Raw genomic sequence first — 18,616 nt, 5'->3', positions numbered from 1 at the left:
TCCTTTATTGCGTAAATGTGGGTCCGCGCGTGCCCGGGGAGTGGTTTAAGGGAAGATCTAGCACTTTTGAGGGAACCAATTTCACGCGTCTGAGATAATATTTACCTGGGCAATAGGCTTACTGTTTTTTCGATTTTTCGAGAAAATTCATTTGTGCCTATTCGTTCCTTTATTGCGTAAATGTGGGTCCGCGCGTGCCCGGGGAGTGATTTAAGCGAAGATCTAGCACTTTTGAGGGAACCAATTTCACGCGTCTGAGATAACATTTACCTGGGCTTTAGCATTACTGTTTTTTCGATTTTTCGAGAAAATTCATTTGTCCCTGTTCGTTCATTTATTGCGTAAATATGGGTCTGCGTGCGCGTGCGGAGTGATTTAAGCGAAGGTTTAATACTTTTGAGGGAACCTATTTCATGCGTCTGAGACGATATTTACCTGGGCTATAGCCTTACTCTTTTTTCGATTTTTCGAGAAAATTCATTTGTGCCTATTCGTTCCTTTATTGCGTAAATGTGGGTCCGCGCGTGCGCGGGGAGTGATTTAAGCGAAGATTTAACACTTTTGAGGGAACCTATTTCATGCGTCTGAGACGATATTTACCTGGGCTATAGCCCATTTTTTTTTTCGATTTTTCGAGAAAATTCATTTGTGCATATTCGTTCCTTTATTGCGTAAATGTGGGTCTGCGCGTGCACGGGGAGTGATTTAAGCGAAGATTTAACACTTTTGAGGGAACCTATTTCATGCGTCTGAGACGATATTTACCTGGGCTATAGCCTTACTGTTTTTTCGATTTTTCGAGAAAATTCATTTGTGCCTATTCGTTCCTTTATTGCGTAAATGTGGGTCCGCGCGTGCCCGGGGAGTGGTTTAAGGGAAGATCTAGCACTCTAGAGGGAACCTATTATACGCGTCTGAGATGATATTTACCTGGGCTATAGCCTTACTGTTTTTTCCATTTTTGGAGAAAATTCATTTCTGCCTATTCGTTCCTTTATTGCGTAAATGTGGGTCTGCGCGTGCCCGGGGAGTGGTTTAAGGGAAGATCTAGCACTTTTGAGGGAACGAATTTCACGCGTCTGAGATGATATTTACTAGGGCTATAGCCTTACTGTTTTTTCGATTTTTCGAGAAAATTCATTTGTGCCTATTCGTTCGTTTATTGCGTAAATGTGGGTCCGCGCGTGCCCGGGGAGTGATTTAAGCGAAGATCTAGCACTTTTGAGGGAACCTATTATACGCGTCTGAGATGATATTTACCTGGGCTATAGCCTTACTGTTTTTTCGATTTTTCGAGAAAATTCATTTGTGCCTATTCGTTCCTTTATTGCGTAAATGTGGGTCTGCGCGTGCGTAGGGAGTGGTTTAAGGGAAGATCTAGCACTTTTGAGGGAACCTATTTGGCTCGTCTGAGATGATATTTATCTGGGCTATAGCCTTACCGTTTTTTTCGATTTTTCGAGAAAATTCATTTGTGCCTATTCGTTCCTTTATTGCGTAAATGTGGGTCCGCGCGTGCCCGGGGAGTGGTTTAAGGGAAGATCTAGCACTTTTGAGGGAACCTATTATACGCGTCTGAGATGGTATTTACCTGGGCTATAATAGCCTTACTGTTTTTTCGATTTTTCGAGAAAATTCATTTGTGCCTATTCGTTCCTTTATTGCATAAATGTGGGTCCGCGCGTGCCCGGGGAGCGATTTAAGCGAAGATCTAGCACTTTTGAGGGAACCTATTTCACGCGTCTGAGATAATATTTACCTGGGCTATAGCCTTACTGTTTTTTCGATTTTTCGAGAAAATTCATCTGTGCCTATTAGTTCGTTTATTGCGTAAATGTGGGTCTGCGCGTGCGTAGGGAGTGGTTTAAGGGAAGATCTAACACTTTTGAGGGAACCTATTTGACTCGTCTGAGATGATATTTACCTGGGCTATAGCCTTACTGTTTTTTCGATTTTTCGAGAAAATTCATTTGTGCCTATTCGTTCCTTTATTGCGTAAATGTGGGTCCGCGCGTGCCCGGGGAGTGATTTAAGCGAAGATCTAGCACTTTTGAGGGAACCTATTTCATACGTCTGAGACAATATTTACCTGGGCTATAGCCTTACTGTTTTTTCCATTTTTGGAGAAAATTCATTTGTGCCTATTCGTTCCTTTATTGTGTAAATGTGGGTCCGCGCGTGCCCGGGGAGTGATTTAAGCGAAGATCTAGCACTTTTGAGGGAACCAATTTCACGCGTCTGAGATAATATTTACCTGGGCTATAGCCTTACTGTTTTTTCGATTTTTCGAGAAAATTCATTTGTGCCTATTCGTTCCTTTATTGCGTAAATGTGGGTCCGGGCGTGCCCGGGGAGTGATTTAAGCGAAGATCTAGTACTTTTGAGGGAACCAATTTCACGCGTCTGAGATAATATTTACCTGGGCTATATAGCCTTACTGTTTTTTCGATTTTTCGAGAAAATTCATTTGTGCCTATTCGTTCCTTTATTGCGTAAATGTGGGTCCGGGCGTGCCCTGGGAGTGATTTAAGCGAAGATCTAGCACTTTTGAGGGAACCTATTATACCCGTCTGAGCGGATATTTACCTGGGCTATAGCCTTACTGTTTTTTTATTTTTCGAGAAAATCCATTTGTGTCTATTCGTTCATTTATTGCGTGAATGTGGGTCCGCGCGTGCCCGGGGAGTGATTTAAGCGAAGATCTAGCTCTTTTGAGCGAACCAATTTCACGCGTCTGAGATAATATTTACCTGGGCTATAGCCTTACTGTTTTTTCGATTTTTCGAGAAAATTCATTTGTGCCTATTCGTTCCTTTATTGCGTAATTGTGGGTCCGCCCGTGCCCGGGGAGTGATTTAAGCGAAGATCTAGCACTTTTGAGGGAACCTATTTTACGCGTCTGAGATGATATTTAACTGGGCTATAGCCTTACTGTTTTTTCGATTTTTCGAGAAAATTCATTTGTGCCTATTCGTTCCTTTATTGCGTAAATATGGGTCCGGGCGTGCCCGGGGAGTGATTTAAGCGAAGATCTAGCACTTTTGAGGGAACCTATTATACGCGTCTGAGAGGATATTTACCTGGGCCTTACTGTTTTTTTTTATTTTTCGAGAAAATTCATTTGTGCCTATTCGTTCCTTTATTGCGTAAATGTGGGTCTGCGCGTGCGTAGGGAGTGGTTTAAGGGAAGATCTAGCACTTTTGAGGGAACCTATTTTACGCGTCTGAGATTATATTTACCTGGGCTATATATAGCCTTACTGTTTTTTCGATTTTTCGAGAAAATTCATTTGTGCCTATTCGTTCCTTTATTGTGTAAATGTGGGTCCGGGCGTGCCCGGGGAGTGATTTAAGCGAAGATCTAGCACTTTTGAGGGAACCTATTGTACGCGTCTGAGAGGATATTTACCTGGGCCTTACTGTTTTTTTTTTATTTTACGAGAAAATTCATTTGTGCCTATTCGTTCCTTTATTGCGTAATTGTGGGTCCGCGCGTGCCCGGGGAGTGATTTAAGCGAAGATCTAGCACTTTTGAGGGAACCTATTTTACGCGTCTGAGATGATATTTACCAGGGCTATAGCCTTACTGTTTTTTCGATTTTTCGAGAAAATTCATTTGTCCCTGTTCGTTCATTTATTGCGTAAATATGGGTCTGCGTGCGCGTGCGGAGTGATTTAAGCGAAGCTTTAATACTTTTGAGGGAACCTATTTCATGCGTCTGAGACGATATTTACCTGGGCTATAGCCCTACTGTTTTTTTTTTTATTTTTCGAGAAAATCCATTTGTGTCTATTCGTTCATTTATTGCGTAAATGTGGGTCCGCGCGTGCCCGGGGAGTGATTTAAGCGAAGATCTAGCACTTTTGAGGGAACCAATTTCACGCGTCTGAGATAACATTTACCTGGGCTTTAGCCGTACTGTTTTTTCGATTTTTCGAGAAAATTCATTTGTGCCTATTCGTTCCTTTATTGCGTAAATGTGGGTCTGCGCGTGCGTAGGGAGTGGTTTAAGGGAAGATCTAGCACTTTTGAGGGAACCTATTTTACGCGTCTGAGATGATATTTACCTGGGCTATAGCCTTACTGTTTTTTCGATTTTTCGAGGAAATTCATTTGTCCCTGTTCGTTCATTTATTGCGTAAATATGGGTCTGCGTGCGCGTGCGGAGTGATTTAAGCGAAGCTTTAACCCTTTTGAGGGAACCTATTTCATGCGTCTGAGACGATATTTACCTGGGCTATAGCCCTACTGTTTTTTCGATTTTTCGAGAAAATTCATTTGTGCATATTCGTTCCTTTATTGCGTAAATGTGGGTCTGCGCGTGCCCGGGGAGTGATTTAAGCGAAGATCTAGCACTTTTGAGGGAACCTATTATACGCGTCTGAGATGATATTTTCCTGGGCTATAGCCTTACTGTTTTTTCGATTTTTCGAGAAAATTCATTTGTGCCTATTCGTTCCTTTATTGCGTAAATGTGGGTCCGCGCGTGCCCGGGGAGTGGTTTAAGGGAAGATCTAGCACTTTTGAGGGAACCATTTTCACGCGTCTGAGATGATATTTACCTGGGCTATAGCCTTACTGTTTTTGCGATTTTTCGAGAAAATTCATTTGTGCCTATTCATTCCTTTATTGCGTAAATGTGGGTCTGCGCGTGCACGGGGAGTGATTTAAGCGAAGATTTAACACTTTTGAGGGAACCTATTTCATGCGTCTGAGACGATATTTACCTGGGCTATAGCCCATTTTTTTTCGATTTTTCGAGAAAATTCATTTGTGCATATTCGTTCCTTTATTGCGTAAATGTGGGTCTGCGCGTGCACGGGGAGTGATTTAAGCGAAGACATAGCACTTTTGAGGGAACCTGTTTCACGCGTCTGAGATGATATTTCCCTGGGCTATAGCATTACTCTTTTTTCGATTTTTCGAGAAAATTCATTCGTCCCTGTTCGTTCATTTACTGCATAAATGTGGGTCTGCGAGTGCGTGGGGAGTGATTTAAGCGAAGATCTAGCACTTTTGAGGGAACCTGTTTCACGCGTCTGAGATAATATTTGGCTGGGCTATAGCCTTACTGTTTTTTTTTTCGATTTTTCGAGAAAATTCATTTGTGCCTTTTCGTTCATTTATTGCGTAAACTGCGTGTACCGTCGAATAAATGTGTCAGTCATCGTCAGAACGTTGTAGAAGAGCGACTCATGCATCAATCCAACCGTTCAGAGAAAAATGGTAATACCTGACTGGGACAGCGATTTATTGGGCTTACCTTAGCTTACCGGTTTTCCGATTTTTTCATTTTTTCACGCACTCCAAACTGCGCATATCTGGCGATGAAATGTGTCAGTCGTCGCCAAGACGTTGTTGAACAGGGAGTTATGCATCGATTCAAGCGTTCAGAGCAAAATGGTAATACCTGAATGGGCCAGCAATTCCATTGGGTTACCGTGTTTCCGATTTGTTCACGCACTCCAAACTCCGTGTACCCCTTTAATAAATGTGTCAGTCATCGTCAGGACGTTTTAGATGAGCGACTTATGCATCACTTCAGCTGTTTAGAGGAAAGCTGTATTACCTGACTGGGTCAGCATTTTCATGGGCTTACCGTTTTTCCGATTTTTTCGCGCACTCCAATCTGCCTGTATCCGGCGCCTAAGTGTGTCGGTCATCGCCAGGACGTTTTAGAAGAGCATCTTATGCATCGATTGAACCGTTCAGAGAAACGTTGTAATACCTGCTGGGCCAACAATTTCATGGGCCTCTCCATTTTTTCCGATTTTATCGCGGACATTAAACTGCGTGTATGCGGCGATAAGTGTGTCAGTCATCGCCAGGACGTTGTAGAAAAGCGAGTTATGCGTCGATTCAGCTGTTTAGAAAAAAGTGGTAATACATGACTGGGCCAGCAATTTCATGGGCTTGCCGGTTTGAGGCACACAGTATCATGGCTATATATACCGACAGCGTTGCGTCATGTGTGTCGCGTGTATGTTGTATGTATTTCAGAGTTCTGCATTGGTGTTTTTCAAATGTTTATGTCATGATTTATGTGCTTTTATTGACTCGTTTCGTTGGCTATGACGCGGTCTTGTGTGTATTTCGGATTTTGAACAGTAGCCTCTGCATATCTTCGCGCGAACTAACACAATACCTTTTTTGTGCTCCCGTTACACCTCGAGAAAGCTCCGTCCAGTGCAAAGCAAAAAAAAAAAAAATTAAAAAAGACAGAAAAGCAACTCCCGTGGTTCCACGCGAAAATTCTGGTCGCACGGAGTTAAAATTCTACTCCGATCATACGGAGCATAATAAACTCCTAACCGGGGAGTCGCTAGAGGACAAGCAATTTACGCCCACATGGGAGTTATTACCGTTTACAATGTAGGCTTCTGCTGTCCGCGATTGCGCTTGGTTTCTCTTGGCGTCTGTTCTGTAACCCTAATTGTCCACCGGTTATCTAACCAGCGCATGACATGACTTGCCCAACGCCATTTATATTGGAAGTAGTGCCCGATTGCTGCCCGAGCAGGCATTTCCTGTTCTGATGAGGGAGTGTCTGTTGTTGAATTCGCTCGGTTGGCCTTCCTAAATTCGTTGTACCTGGATTGGTATAGCCCTCCTCGTTGTCGGCCTCTCTTTGCGGTATCAGGCGCCACTCCCAGCGTGGAGATGTCGTGCACTGGGGGAGGGCTATAGGCTTACGATTTTCGCAATCTTTGTGGGGCACGCCAAATGGTGCGTATCCTTTGATTCATTCGTAAATCGGCGTCAGCACGCGGTTGCAGAGTGATTTATGGATGAATTCAAAGCTTTCGGTAAAGGTTATATTACCTGACAGGGCCTGACATTATATGGGCCATATATGCTTGGGGTTTTTGCAATTTATTCCGGGCACGCGAAATTGTGCGTATCAGTTGAGTCATTGCGTAAATCGTCGTCGGGCCGGGCTTGCGGAGTTAATCTAGGGTTCGTTACAGCGCAATACAAGACACGTTCAAAAGCAAGATATAAAACGACGACACGACGCTGAATATCAACAATATATTTTTCGACGATGTGTGTAACATGTGCAGGTGCCACTTCATAACCATGACATGCACGAGACAGAGATGCATCGAGATAATTAAGTGTGACCAACTGACGCATAACCAAAATTGACATAGTAACACAGTTTCTTGTCATGAAGAGCGATAGACGGTTCGCTGATACATGTCCTGTCCCGAATCTCTAATAAAGTTAACTTTTGGGGTTTTACTTGCCAAAACCATTTTCTGATTTTGTGGCACGACGTAGGGGAGGACTCCGGAAATCTCGACTACCAGGGGTTCTTTAACGTTCCCCTAGTGCGTGTATATGCGTATATATACACGGGTGTTTTCGCCGCCATTGAAATGCGGCCGCCGTAGCCGGGATTCGAAACCGCGACCTCCTGCTCAGCGGCCCGATACCATAGCCGACGGCAGGTCCCTAATCTTGGCATTTTAATCCTGAGCGATTTCTCTTCTCAAATGGCTCGCGTGTTTATAAATCGCATTATCTTTCTTTTTAAATAGGGAGGACTATGTCATTTATAAACACGCGAGCCAATTCACAAGAGAAATGGCTGACGCTTACAATATAATGATTAGGGACAAGGCATGTATCAGCGAACCGCCTATCGTTCTTCATGACAAGGAACTGCGTTCGTTACCTATGTCAATTTTGATTATACGTCAGTGTGTCCCAGTCGCCTTAATGTATCTCGTGCATGTCATGGTTATGAACTGGCAACTATATATTTGTTAGACATATCTTCAATTAAACTATCACTTAAGAATCAGCGCCGTGTCGTCGTTTCATACATTCCTTTTGACCGTGTCTTGTGTTGCGCTGTAACAAATCTCACAATGAATCCTAACCAACTCGCCCAACTTGCCGTCTTGAAGCGGAGGGAATTATGCATCCATTCCCCACTTTCAAAATGAGTGATGTTACCTGACTGGGCGAACAATTTCATACGCTGCATAAAGGCTTAGCGTTTTTCCAGTTTTTAATCGGCCATGCCAGACTACGCGTATTCGTCGATTCATTGCGTATATCGGCGTCAGCACGTGCCTGCGGAACGATTTATGCGTCGATTCAGAGCTTTCGATAAAAGTGATGTTACCTGACTGGGTCAGCGATTTCGCGGGCTGCAGGCATACAGTCTCTACTTTTTTTAGAGGGGGGGGGGAGCTAGCCAATATGCGTGTATCCGTTCATTCATTGCGGTAACAGTCGTCAGGAGATCCTTGCCGATTGAATTATGCATCGATTGAGCTATTTCGAAAAAAAGTTATATTAACTGACATGGTCATCAATTTCATGGGCTACATGTAGCCTTACCGTTTTTCCAATGTCTTGTGGCACGCCAAAGTGCGAGCATCCATCTATTGTCTGTAATTCGTCGTCACGAAGTGCTTGCGGAGTGAAGCATGCATTGATTTAGCGCTTTCTAGAAAGGTGATATCACGTTATTTGGCCAACAATTTCATGGCTTACCGTTTCTCCGATGTTTTCGTGTACGCGAAACTGCGCGTATCCGTTGATTCGCTGCGTAAATTGGCGTCAGGACGGGACTGCAGAGTGATTTATACAATAGATCGATTCGGCGCTTCTGAAAAATGATGTTACCTGACTGGGCCAAGAATTTCATGGGCTATATCTTTTTCTTTGCAATTTTTTTTCGGCCAAGCCTAACTGCGCGTTTCCGTTGCTTCATTGCATAAATCGGCGTCAGGGCGTGCCTGTAGCGATTCAAGCGCCGATTCCCCGCTTTTAAGAAAATTAATTTTACCTGACTCGGCCTACATATGTATACAATTTCACAGTCGATAGGATTACCGTTTTTCCAATTTTCTCGGGTAAGCCAAGCTGCGCGCATTCATTTATTCGGTGCCTAAATCGTCGTCAGAAAATGCCTGCGGAGCGATGCACGCATCGATCCAGCGCTTTCGAGAAGAGTGATATTACCTAGCGGGGCCAACAATTTCATGAGTTATCCATCAGACTTACCGTTTTACAATTTTTAGGGCAAGCGAAAGTACCCGTATCCGTTTTACGTCGCGTGCATCAGCATGTGTTTGGGGCACTACGTTTGCTCCGAACGAGCGCTTTCCTATAAGTGGTTAGTGCTGGCTGTGCCACCATGCGAATTGGCTGGTAACAGTCAGGTATAACACTACCACTCCTAGGCTTGTTCCGGCAAACCACTCGGCGTGTTTGTTAATGGGGTAAGTTAGCGTCAGCAGGTGCATGGGGAACGATGTATGCGCCGAACCAGCGCTTTCGAAAAGAGTGATTGGACCTGGCTGGGCCAAAATTCTAATGGGCTGTAGGCTTACCTTTTTCCATTTGTTCCGGCAATCCAATCGGGGTGTATATGTTTATTGATCGCATAAGTTGGCGTCAGCAGGTTAATGGGGAGCGATGTATGTGCCGAACCAGTGCTTTCGAAAAGAGTGATTGGACCTGGCTGGACCAATATTCTAATGATCTGTAGGCTTACCTTTTCCCATTTGTTCCGGCAATCCAATCGGCGTGTATATGTTTATTGATCGCATAAGTTGGCGTCAGCAGGTTCATGGGGAGCGATGCATGTGCCGAACCAGCGGTTTCGGAAAGAGTGATTGGACCTGGCTGGGCCAAAATTCTAATGGGCTGTAGGCTTACCTTTTTCCATTTGTTCCGGCAATCCAATCGGCGTGTATATGTTTATTGATCGCATAAGTTGACGTTAGCAGGTTAATGGGGAGCGATGTATGTGCCGAACCAGTGCTTTCGAAAAGAGTACTTGGGCCTGGCTGGACCAACATTCTAATGATCTGTAGGCTTACCTTTTTCCATTTGTTCCGGCAATCCAATCGGCGTGTATATGTTTATTGATCGCATAAGTTGGCGCCAGCAGGTTCATGGGGAACGATTTATGTAACGAACCAGCGCTTTCGAAAAGAAAGCGCTGGACCTGGCTGGGCCAACATTCTAATGGGCTGTAGGCTTGCATTTTTTCCATTTCTGCCTCCAATTTCCGTGCATCTGTTTTGATCGTGTATGTCGGCCTCAGCAGGTGAATTGGGAACTATGTCTACGCCGAACCAGAGTTTTCAGAAAAGTGAGTATGATCTGCTGTGAGTATGGCCGGTCGACCAGAGAGCGGCCGTAGTGCGAGTAATAAATAAATCATGAATTCCTTTACCAAGAGACTTTTCTGCAGGTCATTTTAATAAACATTTCACACCATACATGCTCCCAGCTTCCATGTTCTTCAAGTCGGCAGATGGTGCAATGCCTGCAGCATAGAAAAGGAAAACAAAATCACAACTCGTTGACATTTCCCAACGTTAGAGAAATTGCGCGTTTTCAACCCTTGTAATTGCTTTCGTTTTGCACGCTGTATATATGGCTGTTCAGAAATTCTCAAGCTCGTAGCCTTACATTGTTAAACAGTGTCGACAAGATGCTCACAGTTCATGTGCAGACAGAAGTCTTTAGCGAAGCAGCTATCAACTGGCATACATTGTATATGTGTGAAGCGATTACAAAATGAAAAATTATTGGGTCTTACATGCCAAAACCACGATCCGATTATGACACACGCCGCAGTGGAGACTCTACAAATTTGGACCAACTGGGGTTCTTTAACGCGAATCTGAGTACATGGGTGTTCTCGCATTTCGCCCCCATCGAAATGCTGCTGCCGCGGGCGGGATTCGCTCCCGCGACCTGGTGCTTAGCACGCCAACACCATAGCCATTAACCACTGCGGTTTGATCCCAAAATGAAAGATAACAAAGAAAGTACTGTTAGCCTGGCAATCAGATCACAGGTAGTTGTGTAGTGCAGGCAACAAATATTGAGAGAACCCAATTAATTGTGCGCTTGTTATTATGCTCTTCAATGAAACTGCGAGAAGGCCATACGCAGCGCGTGGGCTATATATATACATGTGTAGTATGTCTGAATCCTAACAATTGGCAAAATACTTGGTTCGCACGAGCAAGTCGTTTAGTAATATGCTTCGAATACCACGTGAACAAATGGTTGGCTTTCAAGTTCCAACACTTGTTGCTACCATCGATCGAAGATATTACGAATGGGATAAAAGGTCTAAGAACAGTAAAAAAGCGCAGAGTCACTGTGCATATTTCGCGATTGAGCAGTTCTGATGCTGAATCCACATTCCGGTGTTTTACACAATTATACTTTTCTTTCACGCGCTTTCATTCTACGTTACAGTGAACACGTACACTCACTTGAGATGTCGAAGTAATGTTTTGGTCTGCCAATAAAATCTGCATCTGTCCCCGTAGGGTTATACATCTCAGCTTAGACACGTGCAAACGGAAATTTTCTTTTAATGCAATGGCATGCACAGGATTTCGTTACTGATGACGTAAAACGGCTGTCAATTATTTGAGACACACTAGCTGTCCACTTATACTACCGCTACCGGTGCGCTGCTGAACGACTCTGGTCTCTATAGAATTATGCAATTAAACAACAAATGCTAGAAAATTATCCTCAGTGCAAAAAGTATACGCCGTCAAACGCATCATTCCTTTCACAAAAATAATAGTTTTCGATTGAAGCATTTCGCTATTCACTTACACTGACAAGCATCGCCGACGGTTTCTGCGCAACTATTTTCTTCACAGCAGAGATGGTTTCCACACCTTTCACCGCTACGCGGGAGGGGGGACATCGACAAGAAAATGTGGCAGCAGTAGTGTGAGTTGCAAAATATCATCTCCAGGTTTTCCGAGCATATCGCCTCGAAATTACGCTTTGACAGGGCCAGGAACTTGAGGCAACATTATTGTGAAATGTTATCTGAAAAAGCGTCCTGCTGTGTTCGTTAGTACTTACGCGATGATGGGTACTGCTGTCGTGCGAATAAACTAGTGGGTTAAACAACGAATGAAAGGCGATGTTTGATCCGTTCTCGGAGCCTAAACAATTCGATTGCAACGCTTGGGACCCTCGCGGACCGCTACCACCAACACATTATCTCAAAGGCTACTCAGAATATCACGAATAAATCAACGGCAACAAATATAGCGCCAAGTATCCAATAACTCATGCTTTATATGGAGTTTTATATGTTTATAGTTTTATATGGGAATACTCGAGCTGTGTTAACTTTTATCATTACGATCAGGGCGTGTAATGCTCATGAACAATGGACATTTCTTCCTTCGACGCTCCGAATAACGCAGTGCTGAAAATTGCAGAACAGTCGTGCATGAGGTCTAGTCGTGGACATAATCCTGAAACGTCCCGGCGATCGCAGTCGCCCGAACCCTGAGAATTACATTACCACAAGACAACAGAGATGCCTCATGCGTAATATCCTAGACAGCAAGCTTATGCCACCCAATATGGACACACGTTCAGGACATCATATACGTGATGTAATGTGGCTGACAAGAGAAAGCAAAACTTCACGGCTTGTTCAAAATGCGCATCTGTCACTGACGTAAGCACAGCGAGCATGCACTTTCAGGCGATATCGTGTGGTCTTACACCGTTCAACAATTCACTTTATTTTATCGCTTCTGTAGACCTTGGAATTGGGGTCTTGCGCATGTTCGGTGAAGTGTCGTCACCGTAGAACGCCACCTCGCGTTCTTGCTTGGAGTTTGCATGAATAAGTCGTTACAGACGCGACACCTTGCCAGCGTACAGTGAGGGTTGGGAAAAGGGGGGGGGGGGGGGTAGGCTGGATTGGCGTTTAATGCCGGCGCGGTGGCGCGTCACGTCCGAAAGCGGGAGCAGCGCGCGCGTGCATGGGGCTTCGCGCGGGGTCCCCGGGAACGCCCCCTCCGCTGCCGCGGCCCGAGCCTTGTGTCCCGCAGTCGTTAGTGTGCGGCTCTTCGCTCCTATATGATTACTCTGCTGCGCGTTTCTTTCCCTCTCCGGCGTCCTCTTTTCTGTGATTCCTCGTGTGCGCGACGGCTGCTTGTACGCGCGGGCCTTAAACATAGAGCACTGGCCAACCATTCGCACACTCCCGACGTCCACGGTTCCACGACCTTGAAAAAGCCCGCGCTGTATACATGTTCGACGCTCGGAGGGCTCACCGAAGCTCCGGGCGCACGCGCGTGAATGGTTCGTCGAAAATCCCGTGACCGGCTCGATACACTTTGCTTTCTCTCGGTCTCTACGTTTTTCTTTTTGTATCTGTGACTTTCTTTTCTCGGTTCCGTGAAGCCCGTGTGCTATCATTATTGCTCCCGAAGATACGCGTGTTTGGGCGGTCATCGAGGAACGGACTCCCCCCGCTCGATTTCGTGTACAGCGAACGATCAGGAGAAGATGAGCGCCTTGGTCGGCAGCATTGTGACGTTGCGCAACGGCCGGCATGAAGGTCTCTCGAGCGTCACCCAGTTGTACCTCCACTCGTCGGGACTCAGAACGCTTCTATATACATGTGAGCGTCCCCCGATTTCGTAATAGGAACATGTATATACACGGTGCTGCTCGATTCGAAGCCAGCATCCAAGAGCAAGTTTTGCGGCAACCCTGCAATACCTGCTCACAACGCAGACTGTCGTCTTGTTTTGCAAGCCTATATGGCGTAAACTAAGCGGTCAGAGAGCACTCAGAAGAACCGCTTGCCCGAATGCTATATACGTGTATCTTCCTGTGTTCGTTAGCTGTGGTCACTTCATTTCAGTCAATACGTATAAACTAGTCCCAGAACACTGTTGCCTTGCACAAATTATCGTTCGCTTTCATGTTCCCTGACGTTGTACCCTGTGCTGAAGGAAGCAGCATGCTTGAGTTTTGGCCTCTCTCTCTGTCATCGCGTCAGAAGTCTTGCTGAACATGCGTGTTCGTCTCGCGTATAGCTCACGCAACTGGGTACCGGGCAGCTAACGGGATCTCGTTCATAGTTACAAACAGCGTACGGCCTCAAAGCAGCCTTCTTCCAAAATTCTAACGGCAGCGTTAACGATGAGCACTTTTTCGTTGCGTTTGCTCGAAAAGGTTGCTTATTTGTTCTACCCGAGTGTTACAGCTACCGCACACCGGATGCGCTCTTCCGAAGCCGTGATGGCGCGTCAGATCTAAAAGTCAAAGGGGGCTAACTAATACCGCATATACTTTGTCATAAAGCCGCGGCGCTAAACAGGACGGAGTACGCCGTCTGAAACACATGCATGTGGTTCGCTTTTGAACTGCCGATTTCAACTGAATTCTGCGATTTTACGTGCCAAAACCACAATTTGAATACGAGGAACGCCGTAGGGATGGACTCCAGATTAATTTTCATCACCAGGGGATCTTTGACGTGCCCCCAATGCACGGGACACGGGTGTTTTTGCATTTTGCCCCCGTCTCATTGCAGCCGCCGCGGCCTGGATTTGATCCCGTGACCGCTTGGTTAGCAGAGCAACACCATGAGCCATAAGCCACCTTGTCAACTGTTGCTTCGACACAGATTAGCCGCTAGTTATGGTTCTAAGTTTTATAACCCGATTCCTCATTTTCATCGGTCTGCGATTCGCTGTTGACGTTGATTGCTACAGCACAAGTACGGATCTATTCCCCTTAGGTATGCGGCTGTCACTGCAAGAGTTGTCATCGTTAACTGGTGCTGATTTTGACTAACATCCCGTTATTAACCTATTTATACCATAGTATGCTCAATGTGACTTCAGTTCAAGACTACTTAATGAGACAGGCGACAAACGTGTGTAGGCCAAACGTTTATTCATTTGCGTTTTATAACTGTTTGTGAACGCGAGATAATTGCTTCCAACAGTATGTTATTTCGGAGAGGGCCGCCTAAGCAGCACCAACCGAACTCGCTATTTATGACTAAAACCGCAAGGGTTATAACCCTGGAGGTTTTGGTCAGCAATTGGTCAGCACAACTTGACTCGTGCTGCAAGCAGCATGAGTCAAGTTGTGCTAACCAATTGGTCATTCGACAGAGGTTTTGATATCCTATATTTTACCGAAATGGGTGAATTACATTAGCTAGGCTGCACGCAACTAGTGATGAATGAAACTTGTAATTCAGGAACATCATTTCTTTTCATCTGAGTATTGTGTTTCGTCTGACGAAATAAAGTCAATTCAATTAATGGGGCCACATGAAACATCGAAGGCGCTATTGGTCCTCCTCTAGGGCAATGGCTTGAACCAGAGATTCTAGGTGCCTGTTACCGTGTTCGCATGTGCTTTTTACTTGTTCATGTTGTGTGTAAGCGTGTACCGCGTATGAGTGTGTCACTTCATGCATCGCTCTTATCATCTGGAGCAGCGTGGTAGGTGTATCGTCAGCCAAACATCTCCAGCACCCATCCCATTAAAGAATGCTCTCCAGGTGAAGCAGACTATTGCATTTGACCTCGCGTAAATTTAAGGAGAAGAACAAGTATGCAAGCGTTGGCAGCGGAATATATAAGAGGCCCACGCAATCTGCCTAACTAACTTGACTTCACAAGCGCAGGAACACGCTAAACAATCCCTACGCCCTAATAATCAAACATAATATGTAAACAAAACCTCCGAAATCACAGTGTGCAGCCAACGCAAGTGAAACTCCGTCGTCAGTAGTCAAAATGTATTTACGCGGTCAGAGATAACGCTGAGAATTGCGACACAATATAAAGGCTGACACAGGTATCTGTGTGCTATACGTCGAGCTTTGCTATATGTAGGCAAGACTACCGCTCGTTTTCTGTAGTTGCCATCCATCAGTATTAGTTTTCAATTTATCTCTACAATATTGCGATACTATGCTATCCTTAATTTTCCATCACGGTTTTAGCTACCCAAGATCTCAGTATATATATATATATATATATATATATATATATATATATATATATATATATATATATATATATATATATATATATGCTCTGCAAAGGCTCTGGCTTTAATTGTACGCAAAATGTATCAGCTCGGTCTTTCCAGAGCCCAGCGGTGGTGCAAAAAGCACCGGCAGCCACTCACCACGCGCTCCCAGTATCGGGTTTCAATCGCTGGGCACTGTACGAATCTGTACGCTAATAAAGCGGCATGCAGGTTTGGGCAAGTCTGCATAGCAGCATGCTGGAAGCCGCGATACAAACTATAGTGCCGCTGTCAAGATGCCGTAACAAGCGACCCCAGAGCAGCAGCTTTGCCCCCAGACGGTTCTATCGTTTTTCAAGTCTCTGCCAGTCGACACATAAAGAACAAGTGATCATTGCGGCCAATATCGGACGTCCTGCAAGTGAAGAAAACCTTCACATTTTTGTCTTGGCCTTCCTTCATTTTTGCTGTGTGGAAACGGAAGGAAAATGAAATGAAAAACGAAGCATCGAGCTTTGCCTGCGTCATCTTGCCCCAGCCTTTGATTCCTGCTGTTGACTTTCCGCTATTTCATGCTTCCAACAAGTTGTCTGCCCCCCTCCCCTGTTTTGTTTGTGTGTGTTTTCTTTCTGTGTTTCCGCCCGTCCAAAACTACAATCCTGGTCTTCCGCTTTGCAGCATTAGTGCCCCCTTTCGGTCTCCCCACGAACAAATGGCGTGCTCTTTGCGGGGCCCCTACAGGCTGTTGCCGCCGCCTCCGACGGCGCGCTTCCTGGAATGGGAGGGGTGAAAACCGCAGCGGACCACGCGGGGGCTGGGTCCGGCACGAGATAGGAAGCTCTTAACCCGTTCGCGCCGCCGGACCCTCGCCGCCACCCCCCCCCCCCCCTATTTTTTTGTCTGTGCGGTGCCGCCTTTGCTGCTGGAGCACTGGGCCATCGTCACTACTAGCTTCTCCGTCTTTCTTTCTTTTATTCTTTCTTTCTGCTGCTCGTTTCAGCGAAGTGGTAGTGCTCGGCGTCTACTACTGTGCAAGCTTCCCCCTTTCTCTCAACGGCACTTCACTCTTTCTTTCCTTAGCGGTTCCCCCTGCAAAGTGTTGCTCTTCGCTTTTACCGAATGCTTTATACTTCCCTCGCGACCGTCTTGGCCCGCTTCTCGTTCGCTTTATATTTTCGATGATATTGTTATTGTTGTTCCTGTAGCCATTCGCGGGGCACTCACTCGTTTTTATTGTCGCTTTTCAGGGGCGGCGAGCAGCGCCCATCTGCGCCGTGCTCGGTCACCTGACGGAGAAGGAAGCGGAGGCGATTCATCGAAGCCGGGCGGACCTCTGCGCTGCGTTTGCCTTCGGAGCGCACTGCAGGGAGCTCCGAAGGCACCGCGTTTCTCCGTGGCAGGGGGTTAAACGTTTTACGCACCCCAGGCTGGTCAGTACTTTCTTGGACACTGCATTAAAGAGAAACACGAAGGCGCGTTCCTCGCTAAAGCGGCTCCTCTTCCGCGTTCGAAATGAGAGAGAAAAAAAGAAAGAACGTAAAATCCAAGGGAGCACTCCATTGGGGAAGCGTCGAAGGTCATCTTAGGTCCACCCCCGCTTTTTAAAAACGAGAAGCGAGCAATATGGAAGCGGTGGACAACGGTCGAAATGGCAATTACGCTCACTATGGGACTCTTGACGATGGCCTCTCCAGGGGGGCGACGCCCTCTTTCTTGTTCGTCCTCTTGACCCCTGACATGCTCGTTAGGTACTGCGCTGGCATCTTAATCTATGTCTCGCTTTCTCCAGAAAAAGCGTTTTGAGTCGGGGGAAAAGAAAGAAAGAAGAAAATGAAAGAAAAAGAATGAAATGAGCAACTCGCGAGTGAGGGTGAGGTGCTCCTTTCCCCGCTCGCTATGCTTTCTGGGGCCTCGCGGACACTGCCCAGGCCGCGGCCAGTGTCTTGTAAACGGTTCAGAACGAGCCGGTAACGTCAACTTGCCGTTCCTCTGATGTGGCCGCCGGGCCGAAGGCGGACGAGAAAGGTGAGTGCGATGTCGCGCATCTTCTTCCGCAAATGAGATGTGGTGCAATGAGCCGTTATGCGACGTCGATGCCCCGTACGATCCCTTTATATGCGTTAAAGAAGCGCATTACCAATGCGACCGAATTACACGAGCACGAAAGTGCACGCAATCAGAGATAGGTAGTCGTGCTGAACATTTACGATTTTGCTAACGTGTTCTTGCTAGCCAATGCCTTGAGCTGTCCTTTTAACAAATCGAGCGTTGATTTCGGCGCCGTAGATACGGTCGTCTCAGTGTTTTCTTACATATTCACACGCTCATTAATCAAAGTGCTTCAACAATGTTGTACAGGGAGAATGAGAACTGGGTTACCTTACTTGGTATTGTTCTTCAACTGTGCGCGTTTCTAGAAGAGCTCAGAAGGATGAGTTCACATACATCATATCTCTGAACACAAATGAATGCAAGGAAAGTCGCGCAGTTGACGATACCTTTACAGTTTCGAATACGACAGAACAATTGCGTAAACATTTCATTACAACTCCTAAAGCAATGGATTTGCTTCAGCCTTAACGAAATAATTACAGCTCTGTCAAGCAGACAAACATAAAAAACGGTGGCAACCCGTTCGTTTACAAAGGGAAGGAGAGAGGAAGCAAACAAGTTGTTTATATGCAAAGCACGCCGCTTCATGCCGCCTTACGGTGGTGCTACCAAGCCAAATATGTATGTACATTAAATGTGTTAACCTGCATGTTTACGTAGTTGTTCTGTCGTATTAGAAACTGT

The 18,616-nt window shown here is 45.7% G+C and overlaps 1 protein-coding gene across 7 annotated transcripts in view; it reads right to left on the bottom strand.

Annotated features, from left to right (window-relative positions):
- Positions 1 to 10,196: 10,196 nt before the first annotated feature.
- LOC139059644 (uncharacterized) overlaps positions 10,197 to 18,616 on the bottom strand; it is a 534,381-nt gene continuing 525,961 nt past the window's right edge. For 5 of the 7 annotated variants that reach the window (XR_011514267.1, XR_011514270.1, XR_011514269.1 and 2 more), the window contains one exon: positions 10,197 to 10,298. Coding sequence is in view for 2 of the 7 variants with exons in the window: in XM_070538065.1 (XP_070394166.1) it covers positions 10,275 to 10,298 (24 nt within the window). In the remaining 5 variants the exon portion in view is untranslated. Of the gene's footprint in view, positions 10,299 to 17,044; positions 17,270 to 18,616 lie in introns of those variants that run through there. The other 2 variants (XR_011514266.1, XR_011514268.1) reach the window with 2 other exon arrangements.

Source organism: Dermacentor albipictus, chromosome 4, assembly GCF_038994185.2.
Source record: "Dermacentor albipictus isolate Rhodes 1998 colony chromosome 4, USDA_Dalb.pri_finalv2, whole genome shotgun sequence".
Lineage (NCBI taxonomy): Eukaryota > Metazoa > Arthropoda > Arachnida > Ixodida > Ixodidae > Dermacentor > Dermacentor albipictus.
This window is presented reverse-complemented; position numbering and strand designations above follow the sequence as displayed.